The sequence below is a fragment of the Moschus berezovskii genome, chromosome 12 (genome assembly GCF_049115385.1).
Source record: "Moschus berezovskii isolate FMDL1 chromosome 12, NW_MosBer_1.0, whole genome shotgun sequence".
Taxonomy (NCBI): domain Eukaryota; kingdom Metazoa; phylum Chordata; class Mammalia; order Artiodactyla; family Moschidae; genus Moschus; species Moschus berezovskii.
Window position 1 is genome coordinate 27,630,378 of NC_142471.1, and position 21,034 is coordinate 27,651,411.

At 42.6% G+C, this 21,034-nt stretch overlaps 1 protein-coding gene across 4 annotated transcripts in view; it reads left to right on the forward strand.

Annotated features, from left to right (window-relative positions):
* The window catches only part of SGPL1 (sphingosine-1-phosphate lyase 1), a 56,651-nt gene that overhangs the window by 15,816 nt on the left and 19,801 nt on the right, over window positions 1-21,034 (forward strand). For all 4 annotated transcript variants that reach the window (XM_055425524.2, XM_055425525.2, XM_055425526.2 and 1 more), the window contains exons 3-6: window positions 9,232-9,397; window positions 14,635-14,702; window positions 18,068-18,215; window positions 20,543-20,619. In XM_055425524.2, the coding sequence (XP_055281499.2) occupies window positions 9,232-9,397; window positions 14,635-14,702; window positions 18,068-18,215; window positions 20,543-20,619 (459 nt within the window). The remainder of the gene's footprint in view (window positions 1-9,231; window positions 9,398-14,634; window positions 14,703-18,067; window positions 18,216-20,542; window positions 20,620-21,034) is intronic.

The window sequence follows — 21,034 nt, forward strand, 5'->3', positions numbered from 1 at the left end:
CTTCCCTGGTCATGCAGATATAGATTAAGAGCAGTCTGCATTGCTGTCTTATCTACAGCTTGTACATGTCTGATTCTTTGTAACCCTATGGACTGTAGCCCACGTGGCTCCTCTGTCCTTGGGATTCTCCAGGCAAGGATACTGGAGTGGGTTGCCATGCCCTCCTCCAAGGGATCTTCCCAACCCAGGGATCAAACCTGTGTCTCTTTACCACTGAGCCACCTGCAAAGCCCAAACCTGTAAAACAACTTAAATATAATCAGAATCCAGTAACCCCGCGGGGTGTCCTTGACAGTATATACTTTTCAATTGGAAGCACACATTTTTTCTCCCACACTTTCAACAGGTTATCCAGAAAGTCTGAAAGTCTTCCAAGTATTCATTTTAAATTTAGAGTCTTCAGTTTTAAAAAGTAGCTCCTTCATGACTAGATTTTGAAAGCAGACATTCTAAAAGTGTATCAGTTGAGGATCAATCAGACACCCAGGATAGGTCTCTAGTTTATTTTTTTAAGCAGGGTTACTTGTTAGAAAGTTCCAGAGACGTAGCTATTGTGGTTTACTTAGGTTACACTTTTGGGCATGTGTTCAGTATTTCTCATCTCTAATAGTTACGTGACTGTTACTGAAGGGAGGGGATTTCTGTAACTAGTTATAATTTGGAAAGTCTAGCTATCTTAACTCTGATAAAGGTAGGTGGATAATCCTATTAGTAAAAGAAGTACGGGAAGGGAGAAACCTAGATGACTGACTTCTTCCCCAGTTGCTCAGGGAAGTCAAGAATTCTCCTTTTTGTGTGAAGAATGTGGGATTATTCCCACTCAGTTCAGTTCAGTCGCTCAGTCATGTCCGACTCTTTGTTACCCCATGAGCTACAGCACGCCAGGACTCCCTGTCCATCACCAACTCCCGGAGTCCACCCAAACCCATGTCTATCAAGTCAGTGATGCCATCCAGCCATCTCATTCTCTGTCGTCCCCTTCTCCTCCTGCCCTCAATCCCTCCCTAGACCTTGCTTATTATCCAAGGGGTCCTTTCCGGTCTCAAGAGGATGATGAACTTCTTTTGTACTTTGACAGGTAACTTCGTGTACATGTGCACAGTAAGTCATTTAGCTTCTGACTGTAAGAGACTCTGGGAGTTCATTGCAGATTTGGCAACATTATGTGCTCAAATTTGCAGCGTGCTTTCTCCCCACATCTGCCCTACTTCCCTCAGTCTGAGGTTGTATTTACCAGGAAAACGCAGGTGGCTCAGTGGTAAAGAATCTGCTTGCCAATACAGAAGACCTGGGAGATGCCAGTTTGATCCCTCGGTCAGGAAGATCCTCTGGAGAAGGAAATGGCAACCTGCTCCGGTATTCTTGCCTGGAAGATCCCATGGACATAGAATCCTGGAGGACTGCAGTCCATGGGGTTGGAAAGAGTTGGACATGACTGAGTGACTGAGCATGCACTGTATCCCTCAAGTCTGTATCTTTTGCTTGTTGAACTTAGTTTTATGTATTTCAGTATTCTCTGCTAGGTTGAAGCTCCCCATAATGTCTTTTTTGATGTATTTTAGAGGAGCGGTGCTCAGAGTTGACAGTTGACAGAATTAGCATCTGTCTTCACTGGATGCCTGCTCCTGACCACAAGTAAATGAATAAAAAGTTTCAACGACCATTTGGTAGTCGTTGGGGCTGCCAGCTTTTAGGAGTTTGAATTTTCTGTGAATGCACTCTTAACAACTGTGTTGCATTGCATGGCTGTCTCCTCTCTGAGGCCAAGATTGTGTTCCAGTGATGGTTGAGGTGCTTTTTCCAAACAATCCAGTGTTAAGTGTAGAGCAGTCAGTCTTGTCAGGCCTGTGAGCTAATACTGAGAATGTCTGTCTGACTGTTGCAGCCTGACTGGAAGGGAGAATGTGGACAGTTAAGCGTTTTGAGATGAACTTCTCAGACACTGGATCATTTGACTCACATAGCGGAATTTTGGGGGAAGTATATGGTTTGCTCTTTACCTCCTAAGAAATGACGACTCATTCGCTTCAAACATTTCTGTATCACACGTTACCCCTGGGTGGCTGGAATAGCTGTTTGGTTTATTGCTCAATTTCTTTAATGACTCAAGGGAGTTTTCCCTTTGGGCTTGTGATCTGTTTTTGCTGATAAACTTTAATGCCTTTTGAGGCTCTAAAGACAATAGTGTTTTCTTACCTGTTTACTTTGTACTTTGAAGTTCTGCAGAATGCAATCTGAAGGAGAATCTGATTCAGTTAACTTTTTTCCTCCTATTTTTAGAGTAGAAGTAAAGTAAGAATAAGCTCTTAACTCTTTGGCTTTCTTCTCTATTTTAATTTCACGCCCTTATTGCAGTCTCAGTCATTAGAGTATGATTTGCTTTTAAGGCATTAAGGCAGTGGGTGGACTGGGTAAAACAGGTTTTTCTTTTTCTCAACAGCCCATTGCTGCTTTAAAGCTCAGACTTCTTCTGGCTCTTGTGGAAAAACTATTGAGTGTTGAGTTGTGCGCTTTTACTAGAAGATTTTGATTATTAGTATCTCATAATTAGATCATTAGTATCTCACCAAAGAATAAATATTAGCCATGAGCAGTGAATTGATGTGGCTGGGCCCCAATTTTAACACTTCCAGTTAAGCTTGGTGGATGTCTTTTACCCCCATCTAGTAATATGTTCTGGAGAAGGAAATGGCAGCCCACTCCATTATTGCCTGTAGAACCCCATGGACAGAGGAGCCTGGTGGGCTACAGTCCGTGGGGTTGCCAAGAGTTGGACACAACTGAGCGACTAAGCACAGTAACAAGTTAACTCAATTGCTGAGTATTTCTTTTATCAAAGTGGGGGATGGGGAGAGAAGGGGTCATGTTACAGTGTAGAGAAAGGGTTCCTAACCAAGTGAGGATGTCACTGTCACTTGGGGGACATTTTCCAAACTATATTTTCTGGGCTCCACTCAGTATGTACAATCCTGTAGGGTGGATTGTTCTGAGAAAAGCTCCTTGGATGATTTTGGTGCCTTCTACTGTGAAGAAAGCTGATCGCCGAACAGTTGATGCTTTTGAACTGTGGTGCTGGAGAAGACTCTTGAGAGTTCCTTGGACTGCAAGGAGATTGGTCCTGAGTGTTCATTGGAAGGACTGATGCTAAGGCTGAAACTCCAATACTTTGGCCACCTCATGTGACGAGTTGACTCACTGGAAAAGACTCTGATGCTGGGAAGGATTGGGGGCGGGAGGAGAAGGGGACAACAGAGAATGAGATGGCTGGATGGCATCACCGACTCGATGGACGTGAGTTTGAGTGAACTCCGGGAGTTGGTGATGGACAGGGAGGCCTGGCGTGCTGTGATTCATGGGGTCGCAGAGAGTCGGACACGACTGAGCGTCTGAACTGAACTGAACTGGTTAGAAGTAATAATAACTATCCTTTCCCCGTAAAGGAAAGGATTGTTATTATTAAGGAAAGAAGCATCATCCCTTGTGGGTCTGGAAATACCTTCTTTGAGCGATAGTCATTTTTAGAATGCTTCTTCTGGTCTAAGTTGTTAATTAAGAAATTGAATGGGGAAAAAATATCACTGCATAATTGGGAAGTTGATTAAGTGTAGTACTGTTTGTCAAAGTTTTTTCAGGGGGAGAGGGGGAAAGAAGATGTGGATGGTGCCATTATGCAAAGTTTGCTTACAGCATCATGTTCTCTTGAAGGGATTCAAGGACTGAAAATGGTTAATATCACTGGGGAGATCTGTAGGTCAGTGCTAATAGGAAAGTAATTTGTGATGGAAGAATTCTGAGTTTCCTGGACTTAGATGGACTCTGTCACATCATAGTCCTGGCCTAGTGAAAATGTTAAGAAAATAAACCCTAAGTATAAAAAGCACTGAGATTGTATTGAGTGGAATCTTAGTGTTAATTCCTATGCTGTTATACAATCACATTCTAAATTTAAGGAAGCCAGGAGGGAAATCACTCTAAGACACTGGTTTTAAACCTGAAGGTCATGATCCATTTAGAGGGATGCAGAATCAATTCAGTGGGCCAAGCCTTTAAAAAGAAAGAAGAAATAGAAAAGAAATGTAAGTCTGTCACTAGTAATAAAGTGTAAAGTATTTTGGAAATTTTTGTTTTGTTTTTATATCTTCTGTTGCTGTATATGCTCGTTTGTGTTGTAAAATACATTTCTGTGGAACTGCATTGGGAAAGTTTGAAACTCAGTCTAAAAAGTAATGGGCCCCACATTTACTAGATTTGTTGACTGCTACTGTCGTGTTCACGAAAGTGTCTTGCTCCCTTGAAATGACATGGGGGGGGTGAAAGAGTTCAGTATTAGAATGCTGCCAAGCTCCCATACACTCCAGCAGTTGCCTTTTGTTTAATAATGGTTAGGATTATTGAATAAACCTTTAGATTGGAAATGGGATAAAGAAAAAGAGGAAGTATGGTTACTTTATCATTATTTGACAGCTTCTTAAAGTGCTTAATGTTTGAATCTTCACACTAAAGTTGATCTTTTTTCCTTTAATATTATACTTTTAAAAGATTTATGGTATTCTTTACTATTGTTTTAAATACATTCTTTGGGCAAAGTGTTTTGGTATTTACAAGAATACATTTTCAATTTTCTAACAAAGTGTGATGGAGAGAATGCTTTTTTGGTGGAAGTTTCACCAATACCAAGAAGATCCTTGCTGAATATATCACAGCCACACCCACCCACAGACACAGACACACACACACTGTTTAGTGAATATTCTGTGTCCCTTCTCGATAAAGAAATAGAGGCACAGACAGGTGAAATAATTTTCCTGGAGTTTTACAGTAAGCTAGTGGCCTTCATAGATGACCATTCACAGTTTTTGTATTTCCAGGGACACAGTGTAGAGATTAAATTGGAATAAACAGAAGCTTCGGTAGTTGTGTGTTATCATATATCCAAGGTATATTCTACCCAGAGCATAAATTATGAAAGAAAATTCTTGGAATTTCTTCTCTGCCTGTGACACTGAGAATGAAGGCTTGAAAGAGTACTGAATACTGTCAGGAGGCTTGGGTTCCTAGTCTGCTTTAACTCAAGCCCATCCAGATGAGCTTAGGCACCCCGTTCCACTTCAGGGCCTCTACAAAGTGAAAACGTGGGTTTGGTCTCTAAAGTTCTCTTCAGCATTTAGATTGCATGCTTCCCCAGGGCTGGTTTATTGCATCAGAATCCAGCCTAGGGTTGGTGTTGTTTGCAAGGCCCCAGGAACTGCCGCCTCCTTTTTTCCAAGGAGATAGCAAACATTACCCCCACAGAGCCCTTTCATGCAGTGAGCTGTCAGTGTTTTGAGGTGCTTCTTCATTGAGGACTGAGCCTAGGTTGTTTGTGGTGACTTAAAAGGACCTTGGAATGAGGCCAGGAGGTGTCATTTCTGTAACCAACCAGTTACCTATTCAGAAAACTTGCTAGGACCTGTCCAAGTACAGTAGCATTCTATCATTGGAATAAGAGATTATAGAAATACATCTCCTTAAGAGGTGTTCCTCTGTGCTTAAGGAGATGTCATCAGAGACTTCAAATTCATGGATTCCCATTATCTTCTCAGAGCAATTACAAAGAAAATATACTTCTGCTGAATATAACTTTGTAAACATTAGCAAGGAATGCCTTTGTATTTTAATAGGCTTTTAGCGATGGAATTATTATTATTTTTTTTTTTTAGCGATGGAATTATTAATAGCCTGCATTTGCTGATCCTTTGCTCTTTCCCTAATACTAGTTATGTTACTTTTTTGTTCAGTCAGTGCTGTGATAACATGCACAGTTACCTTCTGACATTGGTAACCTCTTATTTTATGGGTGAACTAGGAGCTAGAATCACCAGAGGAAAAACTGATCTGAAAAACTGAAATGATGGTTCTCCCATCGTCCCATTCACACACACTATTTAACCGTTTGGTTTTATCACAGCTTTAACACTAGAAGATGCTCTGTAATGATCGAAATTATGACATACCTTCGATGCTGGTAGGCTCCTCTGGTCTCTCTCAGGTCACAGCCCGCACTGCCACTGCTGTGCAGGGCTGATTGTTGACAGCAACAGGGGGCTCTGGGTATGGTCACCAGGAGCTGTGGAGGGGGGTGGGGTGCAAATGAGCCGTATTTCTGTGGATAGCCCTCTGGGGACCCAGCGCTAATCACTGTATACCACACCTGATTGCCAAGGGCACGAATGTTTCCAGCAAACATTAGTTGAGCTACCCATCCTCCTCCTCAGCTTTCCTGCTACTGCTGGAACATCGCATGTAGATTGCCAGCAGGAATGGAAAGCAGCAGCATTGTCTTTTTCTCACAATCTCCTCCACCATCTTCAGCTTCCCTCCCTCTTCTTGTCTACCACAGTTAATGCTGTCACTGCTTACCCAGTCTCTCAAACATGAATTTGGGAATCTGGAATTATCTGTATGCTTCCTGCTCCATACTTCCTATGTCTAATAAGTTACTAAACCCTGTTTGTTTTACCTCAAATTGTTTTTCAAATTGTGCTGGTTTTTTGACCCTGATAATATAGCTCTTAAGGTCAAACCCAGTTTATTTCAGTTTTGGACTATTTCAGCAGCCCTCTTAACTGAACTTTTTTGTCTCTATAATCTCTGTCCTGTTTCTATTCCTTTCCCATGAAGTTATTTAAAAAAAAAATTGCTCTCTTGATTAATAACCCATGCATTTTAATTGTTCTTCAGTTTGCTTTTTTCTTAAACTCTATACCATGTTCTGGAAATTTTTCATTGTGGTTCATTCAAATCTGTCTTTTTAATGCTGCTAAGTATGGGTATATAAAATGTATATATTATAGTTTATTTAACTGTTTCTCTATCAGAAGTTTATGTTTATTTATATATTTTTTCTTTTGCTGTCACAAAGTGTATGTCCTTGAACATGCACATAGATACAAATAGGTAGATACCAAAAATTGGAATTACTGACTCAAAATGAATGTATATTTGAAATGTTACTAGATAATGACAGGTCACTTGCAAAAGTACCTGTCAATTTATGCTTCCAATCTCTGTGGTTTTTTTTTTTTTTTTTTAAGACCGTTTTAAATCTGGACCTAGTGTACTTCTCCTAGCCTCGGTTTGCTTGTAATTTGATATGTTCCCTCATTTACTTGGTCTCTGTCAGCCAGTGTCCAAGCCTTTGTTCAGTACAGACTGTCTGCTAGGCAGGATGAATTCTGGAGAAGACAGAATACTGTCTCTGCCCTCATCTTGTGTGTGCTCTTGCTGCACAGTGCTGTTTGCCATTCCCGGGCTTCTTTATGCATTTGCAGCTATTATTCTCTCTTCTGGGTATGAGTTGTTTTTTTTTTTTTTCCTGTGCCTAGAGACTTTTCTTTGATCATTCTGTAGATTTTATCCTCTGTCTTGTCTTCCTCATCTCCCCACAGATAGAGGTAGGTAGGCCTTTTTTAGTGATCTCTCTCAGCATCCTTTTTTTTTTTTTTTTTAGGTAATTATTTTTTATTGGAGGCAAATTATTTTACAATATTATATTGGTTGGTTTTGCCATACATTGATATGAATTTGCCCCTCAGCATCCTTTTTATAGTGTTTATTCTGAATACTTCTGATTACTCATTTATTTATGCATGTGCCCATGTGTGTCTGCATGTGTATGTCTGGGCCTCTCTCATTAGATTGTAAGCTCAGTAAGGACAAGAACTTATACTGTTTACCTTGATGTTCCCCCAGCTTAATGCCTTAAACACTGGAGAAGCTTCATAAATATCGAGGAAGGGAATGAATGGCAACTAGAGATGAACTTATTTTGTCTGGAGCACTTGGGGAGCTTGTGCATATGGCTGGGATCTGGTCAGTCTTCAGGTACCCAGCCTTGCAGGGGGATGAGGATCATGAGTTGACTGCATGGCACATTGTCATGAGCTCTGTGTTGAGGCATGAGTGAATGCTTGACAAGAGATTTACTCTCATGAGTTGGGTATTCTGGTGACTTTTCAGAGGAGAGGGTTTTTTTCCTTGCTTGTGCTAGTTGTTGTGAGTGATTCACATCATAAGATACAGTTCCTTGCCTTAAGAGTTTTTGTCAAATGGGGCCTTAGAGCAGAGATGGGTGGACTATGGCCTTTGGGCCAAACCTTGCCTGCTGCCTGTTTTTGTATAGCCTGTGAGCTAAGAATGATACTTTAATTTTGCAATTGTTTTTATAAAAAGAGTATTTTGTGATTGTGAAATTACATGAAATTCAAGTTTTAGCATCTGGAATTAAATTTTGTTGGAACACGGCTCCCTTCAAGACTTCACCCTCTGTTTTGTGGCTGCGTTTGCTGTGGCTGCAGAGCTGAGTAGTTGTGACACAGACTGTTTGGCCTGTAGTACTTAAAATATTTACCCTGTGGCCTTTTACAGAAATAGTCTGCTGCCTCTTGGGTTGTGTTGTTGTTGTTCAGTTGCCCAGTTGTGTCTGACTCTTTGCCACCCCGTGGACTGCAGCATGTCAGGCCTTCCTGTCCTTCACCATCTCCTGGAGTTTGCCCAGGTTCATGTTCATTTCATCGGTGATTCCATCCAGCCATATCATCCTCTGATGTCCTCTTCTCCTTCTGCCCTCAGTCTTTCCCAGCACTGGGGACTTTTCCAATGAATTGTCTGTCTGCCTTTTGGGTTAAAGAATGGGAAAGATTCAAATAAAGAAGAGAAGAAAAGAAAGACATATTGAGAGGATTAGTTTGAGTTAAGATAATGGGATGGGTACTTCCCTGGTGGTCCAGTGGTTAAGAATCCACCTTCCTATGCAGGGAATGTGGGTTCAATCCCTGATCAGGGAACTGAGATACCACATGCTGTGGGGCAATTAAGACCACGTGCCACATCTGGAGAAAATCTGTGCCACTGCAGTGACCCAGCGCAGCCAACAAAAAAGATAGTAGGACAGTAAATCCTGCAGTCTTCTAGAAGTTTTAGAGCTGAAATGATGACCCAGCTTAACCTTTTATTTTACAGACAGAGGATCAAAAACTTCGTCAGAGTCCGCATGTCTGTTAAGGGGCAGTGTCCGCTGCAGTTCCTGGAGCAGAAGCTTTGTGGACTGTAGAGGATGATAAGATTGCTGCTGGGGTAGGGCCACATCATGAATGGCCTTGCCCTTGAAAAAATAAGAATTGAAAACCAAACTAAGAACAGACTTCCTTTCTCTCTCTGAAAGTAATATTTTTTTTCCTTTTGTATTTCTAGAAGGCCTTTGAGCCCTACTTCGAGATTTTGGAAGTATATTCCACAAAGGCCAAGAACTACGTGAACGGGCACTGTACCAAGTACGAGCCCTGGCAGCTGATTGTATGGAGTGTCGTGTGGACTCTGCTGATAGTCTGGGTGTATGAGTTTGTCTTCCAGCCAGAGAGTAAGTATACTGCCCCCCTCTGTAAAGGTACAGTGGAGTTAACACCAGCTTTGGAACTCAGGGCTAATGAATGGGGCTAACTTCTTGCCTGGTTGGTTTGGTTCTGATTTTTAAAACCTGTTTACATAGAAGGGGCATTGCCTTCTGACTGGTAACGTTTTAATAGGAGGACTCTTGTGTGACTGTAACTGTTTATGTTGATTTTTCTGGATTTGCAATTTACATTAAAACCCCTGAGAGATTAGTCATCATAAGGATCCAGAGCGTGGCTCAAACCCTCTTCACTTTTACTTTCTCGCCTAGAACATAATTGTGTCACCTGGAGTTCTCAAAGCATGGATTTATTGCTTTCATTGTAGGCTTTTTTTTTCCAGTAAAGATTATGTGAAATTAGAACAGCACCCATGCCGTGACCATTGGAATGTCTGCTGTGTGTTAGGCACTGCCATGCTCTAGAGATATCTATACTAGTACAAGTAATACAGGGTCCCTGTCCTCTTGGAATTGAACCTCTGCTGTCAGGAGACAGAACACTTTGAGCTTCCTGGGTAGGGGCTCCAGGAGCCAGACTGATGGGAAGAGAAGGCCACTCCTCAGGGAGTGTGGACACTGAGTTTTTTAGTGATCAGTTTGTCTATCTTCCATCCTTCCGAAGACCCTGCTCATGTTCCCTGGACCCCACCCCCTACCACCTGGTTGTGTGTTACCTACTTACGAATTCTTCCCTGTGGGCTGTGTTGGGTAAGTCAATGGTAGGAGAGCTGATAGGTGTTCTGTACACGCCCCAGCACCCCTTCCTCACCCATAGTAGGGTATCTGAGTTAGTAACATTGATGAGACTTGCGTATCATTTCTCAACTGTTTAAAATTTCTGTTAACTATTTGCTTCCCTGATAACATCTATTTGAAGGGGCTCTTGAACTGATATTTTTTTCTGCTTTTTTTCTTCTTCCCTCGGGAAAGTCAGCTTAGAGGCCAGATTCTGTTTTATCCCTTTACCATGATGAATAGCCAGCCATCCAGTAACACTCTGCCACATTGCCTAGTTAGAGCAGAGTTAGCATTGCACTTGATTAAAGTAGAGATGAAATGTCCTCAGTTTCTGCTCCTAGTGCTTGCAAGACTTTCTCATAAATTCATGACAGACTAGACAGACTAACCCTTGTGCTTCATTTGCTCCATGGTGTGGAAACAGATGCAACCCTTGTCCTTCTGCTCAGGCTTATTCCTTTCCTGGGAAGCATTTGATTCAGTGCCGCCCACCGTCCTGTCTGATTCCAGTGGGTTCTAAGGAGTAGCAGTTCTTGCTTTTTTTTATTGTGATGAAATATACAGAACATGCCTGGAGAATCCCAGGGATGGGGGAGCCTGGTGGGCTTCCATCTGTGGGGTCACACAGAGTCAGACACGACTGAAGTGACTTAGCAGCAGCAGCAGCATACAGAACATAAAATGTATCATTTTACCCATTTTTAAGTGGGAAGTTGTGACATTAAGAACATTCCCATTGTTACGGAGCCATCACCACCGTCCATCTCTAGACCTTCCTCATAATTGTAGGCTCCGTGCCCGGGAAACCTGAACTTCCCACCTCTTTCTCTGCTCAGCCCCTGGCGGCCACCATTCTGTGTGCTTTCCCTTTAAAAGTGGCGCATTTGTAAACCTGAGCTGCGGCCAGGCCTTGAGGCTTCTGTCTCTGATACGCTGGGCACGAGCCTCGGGTGTTTGCTTGTGTCTTCCGTTGTGCAGCCCACGGTGCCTGTGTCCACGCTGTGTAACCCGCAGCGGCGGCTCAGCCATCTGAGGTCCTGGTACTTACTCTCCTGCCTTCAGTGTTCAGAAACGAGTGTGCTAGCTCTGAGTACGCCATGAGAAAACTGATACTAGCGGTGTGTTAATGGCATGTGCCATCTAAATCTTTGTGAACTCCAAGCCATTGCATGGTTTTAGTAACATTTTTTCTTACTATAAAAGCAGTACATTTTCATTGTATAAAATCAGGGCGATATGGTAAACCATAAGAATAAAATTAAAATCTTGTTACCTGGAGATAACCACTGTTTGTGTATCTGTATGTCTGTCTGTGGCTTCCCAGGTGGCTCAGTGGTAAAGAATCTGCCTGCCAATAGAGAAGACACAGGAGACACGGGTTCGATCCCTGGGTTGGGAAGATCCTCTGGAGGAGGAAATGGCAGCCTGCTCCAGTATTCTTGCCTAGAAAATTCCATTGACAGAAAAGCCTGCAGGCTACAGTCCATGGGGTTGCAAATAGTTGGACACGACTGAGCAACTGATCATGCACGCACCCATCTCTTTCTATATCTGAATCATACAAAATTAATTTCATAGGTTGAAAATTGCTGAATATTGGTAATTTCATATTGCTTAAATACACAATACACTTTATAACTTCCAACTTGAACTTTAGACACAGAAATGTCTTCCCTCCAGAGATCAGGTAATTTTGATAAAGTTGCCAGTTTTTTCAGCACCTTGCTTGTGTAGAAGTATTCTGTGTATTAGTGAGCATCGAGTTCCTTTTGGTGTATTGCCTTAGAGGAGTCTAAAGTCCGACCAGTGATAAATTTTGCTGATCTTCAAATTCTGGGTACCCTTCTGAGGGAGAGAGGGTAATTGTGGAACACAGGATGGACACAGGTAGATAAGAACTGGATGTGTCAGGAGGGTAGGGCAGGGTTGGCAATCTTCTAAGGTGTGATCTCTTTTTTACTTCTCCTCTGTGGTTATCAGCTCACATCCTTCCTCATTGATGTTGGTTTTACCTGTGGGATTGTCTGTAGTTCATCAGTAGAAATCAGAGTTCTGTGGTGGGAGGAGGTTTCTAGCCATGGCACCTTGGGCAGTGTCCTTAAACCTGTTAGCCTGTTTCCTCGCAGTGAGATTGGCATACTCACACTGCTTTACCCAGTCAGAGAGTGCTGTGAGGCTTGAGTGGCATCACTGGTGTGAAAGGGATTTGTAAGCTAAAACGAGCCATGCATTGTTGTTCTTACACTGGCATTTCCTATTTTATTACCTTAAAACATTCTCGTTACTTTTCTTTCTGGACCTCTGGGGATTTTTACTGTTTTAAATAACTCTACTGCAGTATAGTTGCTTTACACTGTTGCGTTACTCGCTACTGTACAGCATGGTGAATCAGCTATCCGAATACATGTTAGTGTTGATTTCCTTTCCATTTAGGTCACGCCGAGCACTGTGTTAGAGTTCCTTGAGCTGCACAGTCGGTTCTCATTAGTTATCTGTTCTGTACGTAGCAGTGTACCTTCTGTTAGTCCCACTCCCCCAATTCTTGACTTTTACTTTGGAGATAATCTTTTTAGGTCTCGACTGCATGGTCTTTTCATTCTTAATTTCTCTGTCTCTGATCTGTATTCTGTTCTTTTTCCTCTGTACCGTGTCATCTCACAGATTTCACAAAATCATGTGTTCTCCTCCACACAGTCACATTACTTTCAGACACCTGATCCAGCTTGCTGATTGTTAGACTTCTTTCTACCTCATTAATTGCTTCATCCATTAAAATAGGGAGTAGTTCTGAATCTTTACAGCTTTAACACTGTTAGAAATAACAAGCAGCTGAACCATCTAACACTAAATGCTGCTCGTTTGATGGATTGTTGTGGTGACATTTAAAAATACACTTTGTAAGAATTTTTAATAATGTAGAAATGCCATAAATGAGGATACGATATTCTGTGTACCGTAAGATTTCAGGACTGAAAGGAAATACTCTAACATTTAAGCAAAAAGTAACCGGTTTCAGCCCTTTGTCTTAGTCAGCCTGTGACTCAGATACTTGGTTTTTGTCCCAGACATTTATAGAGTGTTAACCTCAGTGCTCGGCACTTAGGGATGCAACCTAGGCAAAAACTACTAGTAAAGATGCATAGCATCATTTAACAAATGCCCGTAGATGGTGCAGACACCTTCTTTGGTTGTTGAAAGCTACTTTTGGGCAAGGAAATTGGAATACCCAGATCTCTTAGGAAAGCGGCAAAGTTCATTCAGTTCATGCCCGGTATCCTTGCAGAAGGCATAGGTCTAGATTCCTTTGAAACTCATTTGGGATAACTGAAAATTCTGTTGTGCATGTGAAGTAGTGTAGAATCCTAGGAGTCTAGGACTAGAAAAACAGAGACTTCATTTAAATCCTGGCCCCATCACTGATACGATCCTCGGCCTTGAGCAAGTCATTAATGCTTTGATCCTCAGCTGCCCTTGGATAGTAGGTAGTGCCTTCTATGCCAGCCTCAAAATCTTGCTGTTGGAGTCAGTTGAGATACACTGAACATGAATTCATTAAAAGGCATGACTGTGTGTTTAGGTGCCATGTATTTATAATAATTGTAATTTACAGGATCAGAATTTCAGATTTGTCTTATGTACTGCCCAACAGAATGAAGGCTGATTGGTGTCCATGATTTCTGAAAGCCTATTTAGGTCCAGAAGATGTTAGGATATGTGTTGAATGAGAGACTAGAGCACAGATTCTGAGAAGATGCATGGGTTGGTCATTTGTTTTGAGGCAGGGGAGAGAAGTGTTGGGCACCTGGAAACCTTGGGAAGGTAAGGAACTCTGTGGTACACTTGGCCCAGCTGTTCTGTTTCTGGGAGCTTATCCTGTAGATATGCTCTCATGTATGCAGTACAGCGTGTGTTACAAGGCTAAGCAATTTCAACGTGGTTTGTAACAGCAGACATCAGAAACAACCTAAGTTTCCATCAGGAAAGGGCAGGTTAAATAAACTAAGGTACGTCCATCTAATGGAATACTCTGCAGTTGTAAGAATGCATTAGGGAGCACCGGTCTTTAAAAGACTGTTGCCGAGTAGAAGAACAGGTCTAGTGCAGTGCTGGAGTGTGCTACCCTTTGTGTAAAAGAGACAAGGCAAGAACGTGTCTTCACTCTTGCTTGGATATGCATACAGAAACTCTAGAAGGGTATCTGGAAGCTAGTAGTAGTCGTATTAACCTGGGGGTAGGATGAGGGTCTGGGGGATGAGCGTGTGTGTGTTTATTTTTTTGAACCATGTTGTAATATATTACTTGTTCAAAAATTAAAAGTTTTTTCTGTTTTTCTTTTAAGAAACTACCTTTGTAATCTGAAGGCAAGTGTGATTACAGAGGACATGCTGAATATTGAAGAGTTTATACATTGTGACCATCAGATCATAATACATGGGAATTTCAGTAGAACCATTTGTTTCTTGTAGGTTTATGGTCAAGGTTTAAGAAGAGATGTTTTAAGCTTATCCGGAAGATGCCTGTCATTGGTCGTCAGGTAAGCAGAATCACTTCACTTTTCCCTACTGCTTCCCTCCCTTGTGATCATCACACCTCTTTCTTTCTGTTTACTAAAACTAGGAGTTCAAGGGGGATGGGTGCGTTTTGTCCCCCACCTCCAAGAAACGTTCGACCACGTCTGGAGACAGTTTTGGATATCAGAAGAGGAGGTGGGTGCTCTGGGCATTGAGCGGACAGCGGCGAGGGATGCTGCTAAACATCCTCCAGTGCGCAGGGCAGGCCACGCAGCAGAGACGCATCAGACTCAGAACTCCAGAAGTGCCACGAGTGAGAGGCATGACGACACTCTTTCTCCACCATATTTGACCAGAGGAGAAAGGAGATGTCTGTTCAGGAAAGATTTGAAATTAGACAACCTGACAGAAGTGACAGGAAGCTTTGGAACAATATTTGGTGGTGGTGGTTTAGGTGCTGATTCGTGTCCAAGTCTTGCGACCCCATGGACTGTAGCCTGCCAGGCTCCTCTGTCCATGGGGATTCTCTAGGCAAGAATGCTGGAGTGAGTTGCCAGTTCCTTCTCCAGGGCATCTTCCTGACCCAGGAATTGAACCCGGGTCTCTTGCATTGCAGGCAGGTTCTTTACCAACTGAGCTATGAGGGAAGCGGAGTAGTATTTGGCTGAGCTGAATTTAGATACTTAGCAGGGATTGAGTGCTTATGTGGTTCAGGGTTGGCAGGCTTTCTCTGTAATGGGCTGGATATGAAGCATTTTAGGCGTGGCAGGCCATGCCACATCTGTCAGAGCTTTTCAGCTCCGTCCCTGTGGAGGGAAAGCAGCAGCAGAGCAATGGGTGGAGGAGTGGGCCTGTGTTGCAGCAAGAATCTCTTCATAGCCACAGTCCACACTCGGCCTGTAGTTTGATTAGGCCTGTAGTTTGCTGATCCCAGGTTCAGAAACTTAAGAGAGCAGAGCTGTTCTCTTGCTCTTTGTTCATATCTGTAGTCTAGTCTGTTGCCTTCATGGGCTCCTCTCTGACCTCACCCACGCTCAGGATGAGACAGTTGCTTCTACCTTCCCACAGGTTCTTTATCACAGATGAAGACAAACAGGGCCGGCCCCACTGCGGGCTCTAATGAAGGCACACGGCCCTTGATGGCTTCATCTCCCCTGCTTCCCACCCTCCCCCTCAGCTTTCCTGCAAGCTTTCTTTCATTTTTGGCTTTCAATTCCTTTCCCCCTTTGCTGGCCAAATCAGAAAAGATGGCAGTTACTTCCAGCCTTTGACTGATGTCCATTCAGACCACTGTGTGAACTCTCCCAGAACTTTGTATTTTTAGGTTCATTTCCTGTGGGGAAGTGGAAGTAATAACGGCTGGAGAAGGAGAGAACTGAGGGCTTTTATTTGACCCTTGATCATATTAAGCCCTAAAATTAATCTGCTGTAGTCCTCAGAGAACAAAGAGCAGGGCAGAGGACGGTACTGAGGGCAGGTTGATTACAAGGGAGAAGAGTGCGACCCTTATCACCTCCTGTGTGTTTTCCCTGCCCTCATTCGTTACACTTTGCTCCTTCCATTTGTAATTTTGATACAAATGAATGCTGGGGTTCCAGAACCCATTACATTTATATGATAACAGCATTGGAAGATACTGTTCAATTGTGTTATTCAGTAAATACAACAGCATTGGAAGGTACTTAGAAAATGTATCAACCTTCAGATGCAGATTTTGAGGTGCAGAGACAAAAGTTACTTGTTTTGGGCGAGTGTGTGTCCCTCTCTCATTCATTGAGCGTCTGCTCAGCATTAGGTACCATTCTGGGTGCTGGGGACATAGTGCCACGTGGAATCTACATTTCATTACTAAGGAAAGGCAGAAAATGAATCAGGAAGCAAATACAGACGAATTTCCCTTTGAGATAAATGCTGTGAAGAAATTAAAGTGCAGTGGAGCTTCTGAGGCAGGAATTGACGAGGTGCCATGAGGAAGTGCTTGCTGTGCTTTCTGATATGCCTGTCACGGTCCTTTTTGCTTGTTTATTACAGTAGCATCATCTGTGTGTGGAAGCCCAGCTTTCATAGTTCTGGTTACATTTATGCAGCATAAGTCTTTATTTAAATCTAACAAATACCGTCATGTCCATCGCATGCCGCCCTGGCATTGTCGAGGAGCGAGCCCTGTTCTTCCTGCCATTGCCTGCCTGATAGACTGTTGCAGACATGTTCTAAAGGAGTGGCTTTCCCTGTGGTTTTATTGAGGGCCACATCTAAGAAGACTATCTTGGATTCTAATCATCCACTGCTAGAGATGAGACAACCTAAATGTCTGGAATGAGACATCAAACTTTAACAGACATAGTGCTGAAAACATGCCACTGTAACACACACAAATCGTATCGTTTAGCCACTCTTCCCTAAACCTGCAAACCAAGAGTCTCTCATTACAAACAGCAACCTCTGCTGTATTCTTCCTATCTGCTCTGTTCCCCCCCTCCCCACTTACCCTAGCACTTTTCATTACCTTTATTTTCTGACTGTGATGCTTAAAGATAAGCTTCAGGACAGGACTTATCCCGCCCCACCTAAGCTGTGTACTGCCTGAGTTAGTTTTGTTCAGTGTGTCTCCCTGGCCCACCGTGTATCACTGTTGTGTAGTTCAACAAATGTTTCAGGAATGAAAGAACATGTCTGATGAGGATGGAAACGAAATAACCATAGTTGATAAATTATGTGGCAGAAAGGACCTTAGCGCCTCCTAGCACTGGAGAGTGGGGCAGTGCGAGCTGTCAACCTGAGGAGACAGGCGGCAGCCTCCCTGGCTCATCCCGGCATGTCTTACTTACTCTTCTGTCTGGGATTCTTGTAAGGCCTCCAGTTCCTGTTGGGTTCTGGGCGTGCCTGGTGAAGGAGCCCATCACTTGCTCTACTCCGGAATCTGTTTTACTGCTGCTTGGCCTGTTTTCTGGCTACTGTTCATGGTTCTACCTTGGTTTCTTTGGTGCATACATTGTAGCTGCTGCCAAGGCACGAGCAAGGTCCGACTCTTGCCCACAGAGAAGTGCTGACTTCAGCAAATGCAAACCAAGCAAAGCATTGGTGATAGCAGCATGACAGAGGAAAGGGACAGGGGTGGGGTGGGGAACCGAGTGTATCTTTGACCTTTAGAGAGAAAGTTTAGAGAGAAAGACTTTTCAGACTTCTAAGAGACTGTTGCCCAGGTGAGATAACAGCTGAAGGGGTCAAAATGTCAACGTATCTCTTTAAGAAAAAGTACCGTCCTTGTTCTCAAGCACTTGTGCAGTGCCCAGCGTCAAGCGGTTGGTTTGGTGATGTAACTGGTTCTTCACTCTCAGTACTGTATTTTCCTGTCTCCCTGTTAACTTTATCTTCCTTACCTTTGGAGATCCAAGATAAGTTGAACAAGACCAAGGAAGATATTAGCAAGAACATGTCATTCCTGAAAGTGGACCAAGATTACGTGAAAGCCCTGCCCTCTCGTGGTCTGAGCCCGGCTGCAGTTCTAGAGAAGCTCAAAGAATACAGCTCTAAGGGTATGATTCTCAGCAAATGCATGCTCCCTACTTCCTTAATGTGACTGGTCACTCACTCATCATTGGATGTTTACAGAGGTTAAGTAGAGTTCATCCCTGGTGCTTCTGTGTTCAGGAGGGCCTACCTCCTGTCTCAAAGGCTGAATTTCATCTTTTAAAAATTATATTTAGATTCATTCTTTACCTGTAAAGCAAGCAGATCTCAGAGAAGATGGAACTTGGTTCCATTTTCTTTTCTAAGCCTGAATAAAATAGATTTGTTTTTTGGAAAGACAAAATATGTGATAAGACTGAAATAGAGATTCATTTTAGAAATTATGGAATCTGAATAGAGGCACAGAAGAAATAAGAAGTCAGTATAATTTCATCCTCACAAGACAAACACAGATGATATATATATATCTCTCTCAAAATGTTAATGATATTTTGTGTAATAAGCCCACACATGTACATGTATGCATGTAGGAAGGATAAATGCACTTAGCAGCCTATGTTAAGAGTACAGCCCGTGGACTCAACCTTGACTCACATCTGGTTCAACCACTTAACACAATGGCCTCAGGTGAGTTACTTCACTTCTCTGTGCCTCTGCGTCTGTCTCTACAATGAGGATAATAATAGTAGTACTTATCTGAAAGGATAATTGTAGAGATTAAATGAGGTCATACATATAAGCATAAAACACCTGGCTTATAATAGGTACTCAATAAATTTCAATAAATGTTAACTATTATTAATGCAAACATGTTTGTTACAAATTAAGATTATATTACAAATAAGTTAAACATAGGCTTTATTCATTTAACATAATTTTAGATTTATAGAAAGTTTGCAAAGATAATACAGAGATTTCCCACAAACCTCTCACTCAGCTTCTCCTGTTGGTAACATATAAAATAAGCTTGGTACATTTGTCAAAACTAAAAAAAATTAACATTGGTACAGTGCTGTTACCTAAACCACAGATTCTATTCCTATTTCACCAGGGTTTCTATACTGTCCTTTCTCCTGTTCTAGGATCCAGGGTACCATACTGTATTTTAAAAGTTCTAATTGACATGTGTTGAATTTTTGATGATATTTTTGATCAGATGATACAAAACTAGACACAGTCCAGGATTTATACATGATATAAAACAGGGATTAGCATTCTGGGACCTGTAGATTAAAGATCTCTACAATTATGAGTGCTGGGTTGGCTGCCTCATATCTCCTTCCCTTCCATTCTAAGTCGCTGTCCATTGCCATTACTCTGCAGCTCTAGTAAAAGAACAGGAAATGAAAGCACACACCCTACTTTTGAAATGCAGGTGACCTTTGGTGTGATGACTTGCCTGTCACAGACCAGTCCCTCTGAGGACAAAGTCAGCTTGACCACAAGCCAGAGCTGGCTGGTCACGTGAGAATGAAGGTTTGTGTGGATAGTCCCTGCTCAGTCTTCTGCTCTCACTGGAGCTGCAGACTTTGGCTTTGTTAGAACCATGGCAGCAGTTTTCAGTTTGAGTGCTTCTATAATACTCACTACTCACTTTCAGTAGGGCACAGACATGTTGTCTTAAAGGACCCGAGACCCCCACATGAATGGATTTGTTGGTATTGTGGAGTGTCTCTGGGGGAGCACCTCAGAAAAGTGGAAGGTTGGACCTTACATCCTGGTCAGGAACCTTTCCTTTGATCCTTCTCCCAGTGTTGGCTGTATTGCTGACGCTGAGTGCTGTGGCAGATGTTGCTGGAAGCAGGTGGCTAACTCTGTACAGGTTTCCAGGCTTGTCTGAGGATGATGCTGATGGCTCACATCTCTCACCATGGTTTGTCCAGTCAGAGATTCAGTTCCCTGCCTCCAGCTCTGGTGATATTGTGCTGAAATTTTGCACTTTGCCTTACTCTTTTCTGCTAACTCTGCTCATAGCAATTTCCACACTTCCTTTGACTGGCTAGAAAGGGAGAGAAGGTGGAAGCCACTGCAGAAAAAGGTCAGGCGGAGCCACACAGAGAACAGAAAACGAGTGTAGACAGAGGAGGTGGTTCTTCTGTGAGAAGCCAGCTGGGGATGACGATGCTACTAGTGGACTGTCTTTATTGTACCTAGATGCTGTTGCTACCTTTTTCACACTGTTGTTGATGCTAGTGGTTGACCTTTCATCTTTATTTTGCTGTGACACTCTTTACTGAAGCTCTTTTCTGGATTTAATGTAAGGATGCCTTGGCGTTTCTGCTCCACCTGTTTTGTTTTGCATGCAGAGGAGTTTCTCCCTGTTTCTTCTTTAGACTCTTGTCTCCCTAGAGGCTCCTGCGTACTGATCCAGTGGTCTGCCCTTTCTCTGCAGATGTCCTGTGGCAAGAGGGGAAAGCCTCCGGAGCAGTGTATAGTGGGGAGAAGGAGCTCACTGACCTCCTCGTGAAGGTGAGCAAGTGCCCAGTTCTTGAAAGGAGTGTGTGGCTCTGCTGGTTTAGATGATCACATCTTTTTCTCTTTATTCTTGTAATTAAAAAAAAATTACTTAAGGAAAGTTTATTGTTAAAACTAAAGAGGTTGTGTCTCTTACCCAAACATAGACAAATAGGCATAACATTGTCCAAGACATCTTCAGTCAGTAAAAAAGTAAGATGTTACTTATGTCTCCAAGCTTAATAGACACCTTGTGTAGAAAGCAGATTGCTAGGGAAGGTAGTCCATCATTTACGATTATTAATGATAAGATATATTTTGTTGCATCAAAAGAGATAAGGGATGGAAACTTGGTCATGATTTCCTGTACCCCTTGAGTCTCAAATCACAGAATCTGAGAATGAGCAGTGGTCTCAGTTATAATTCATAT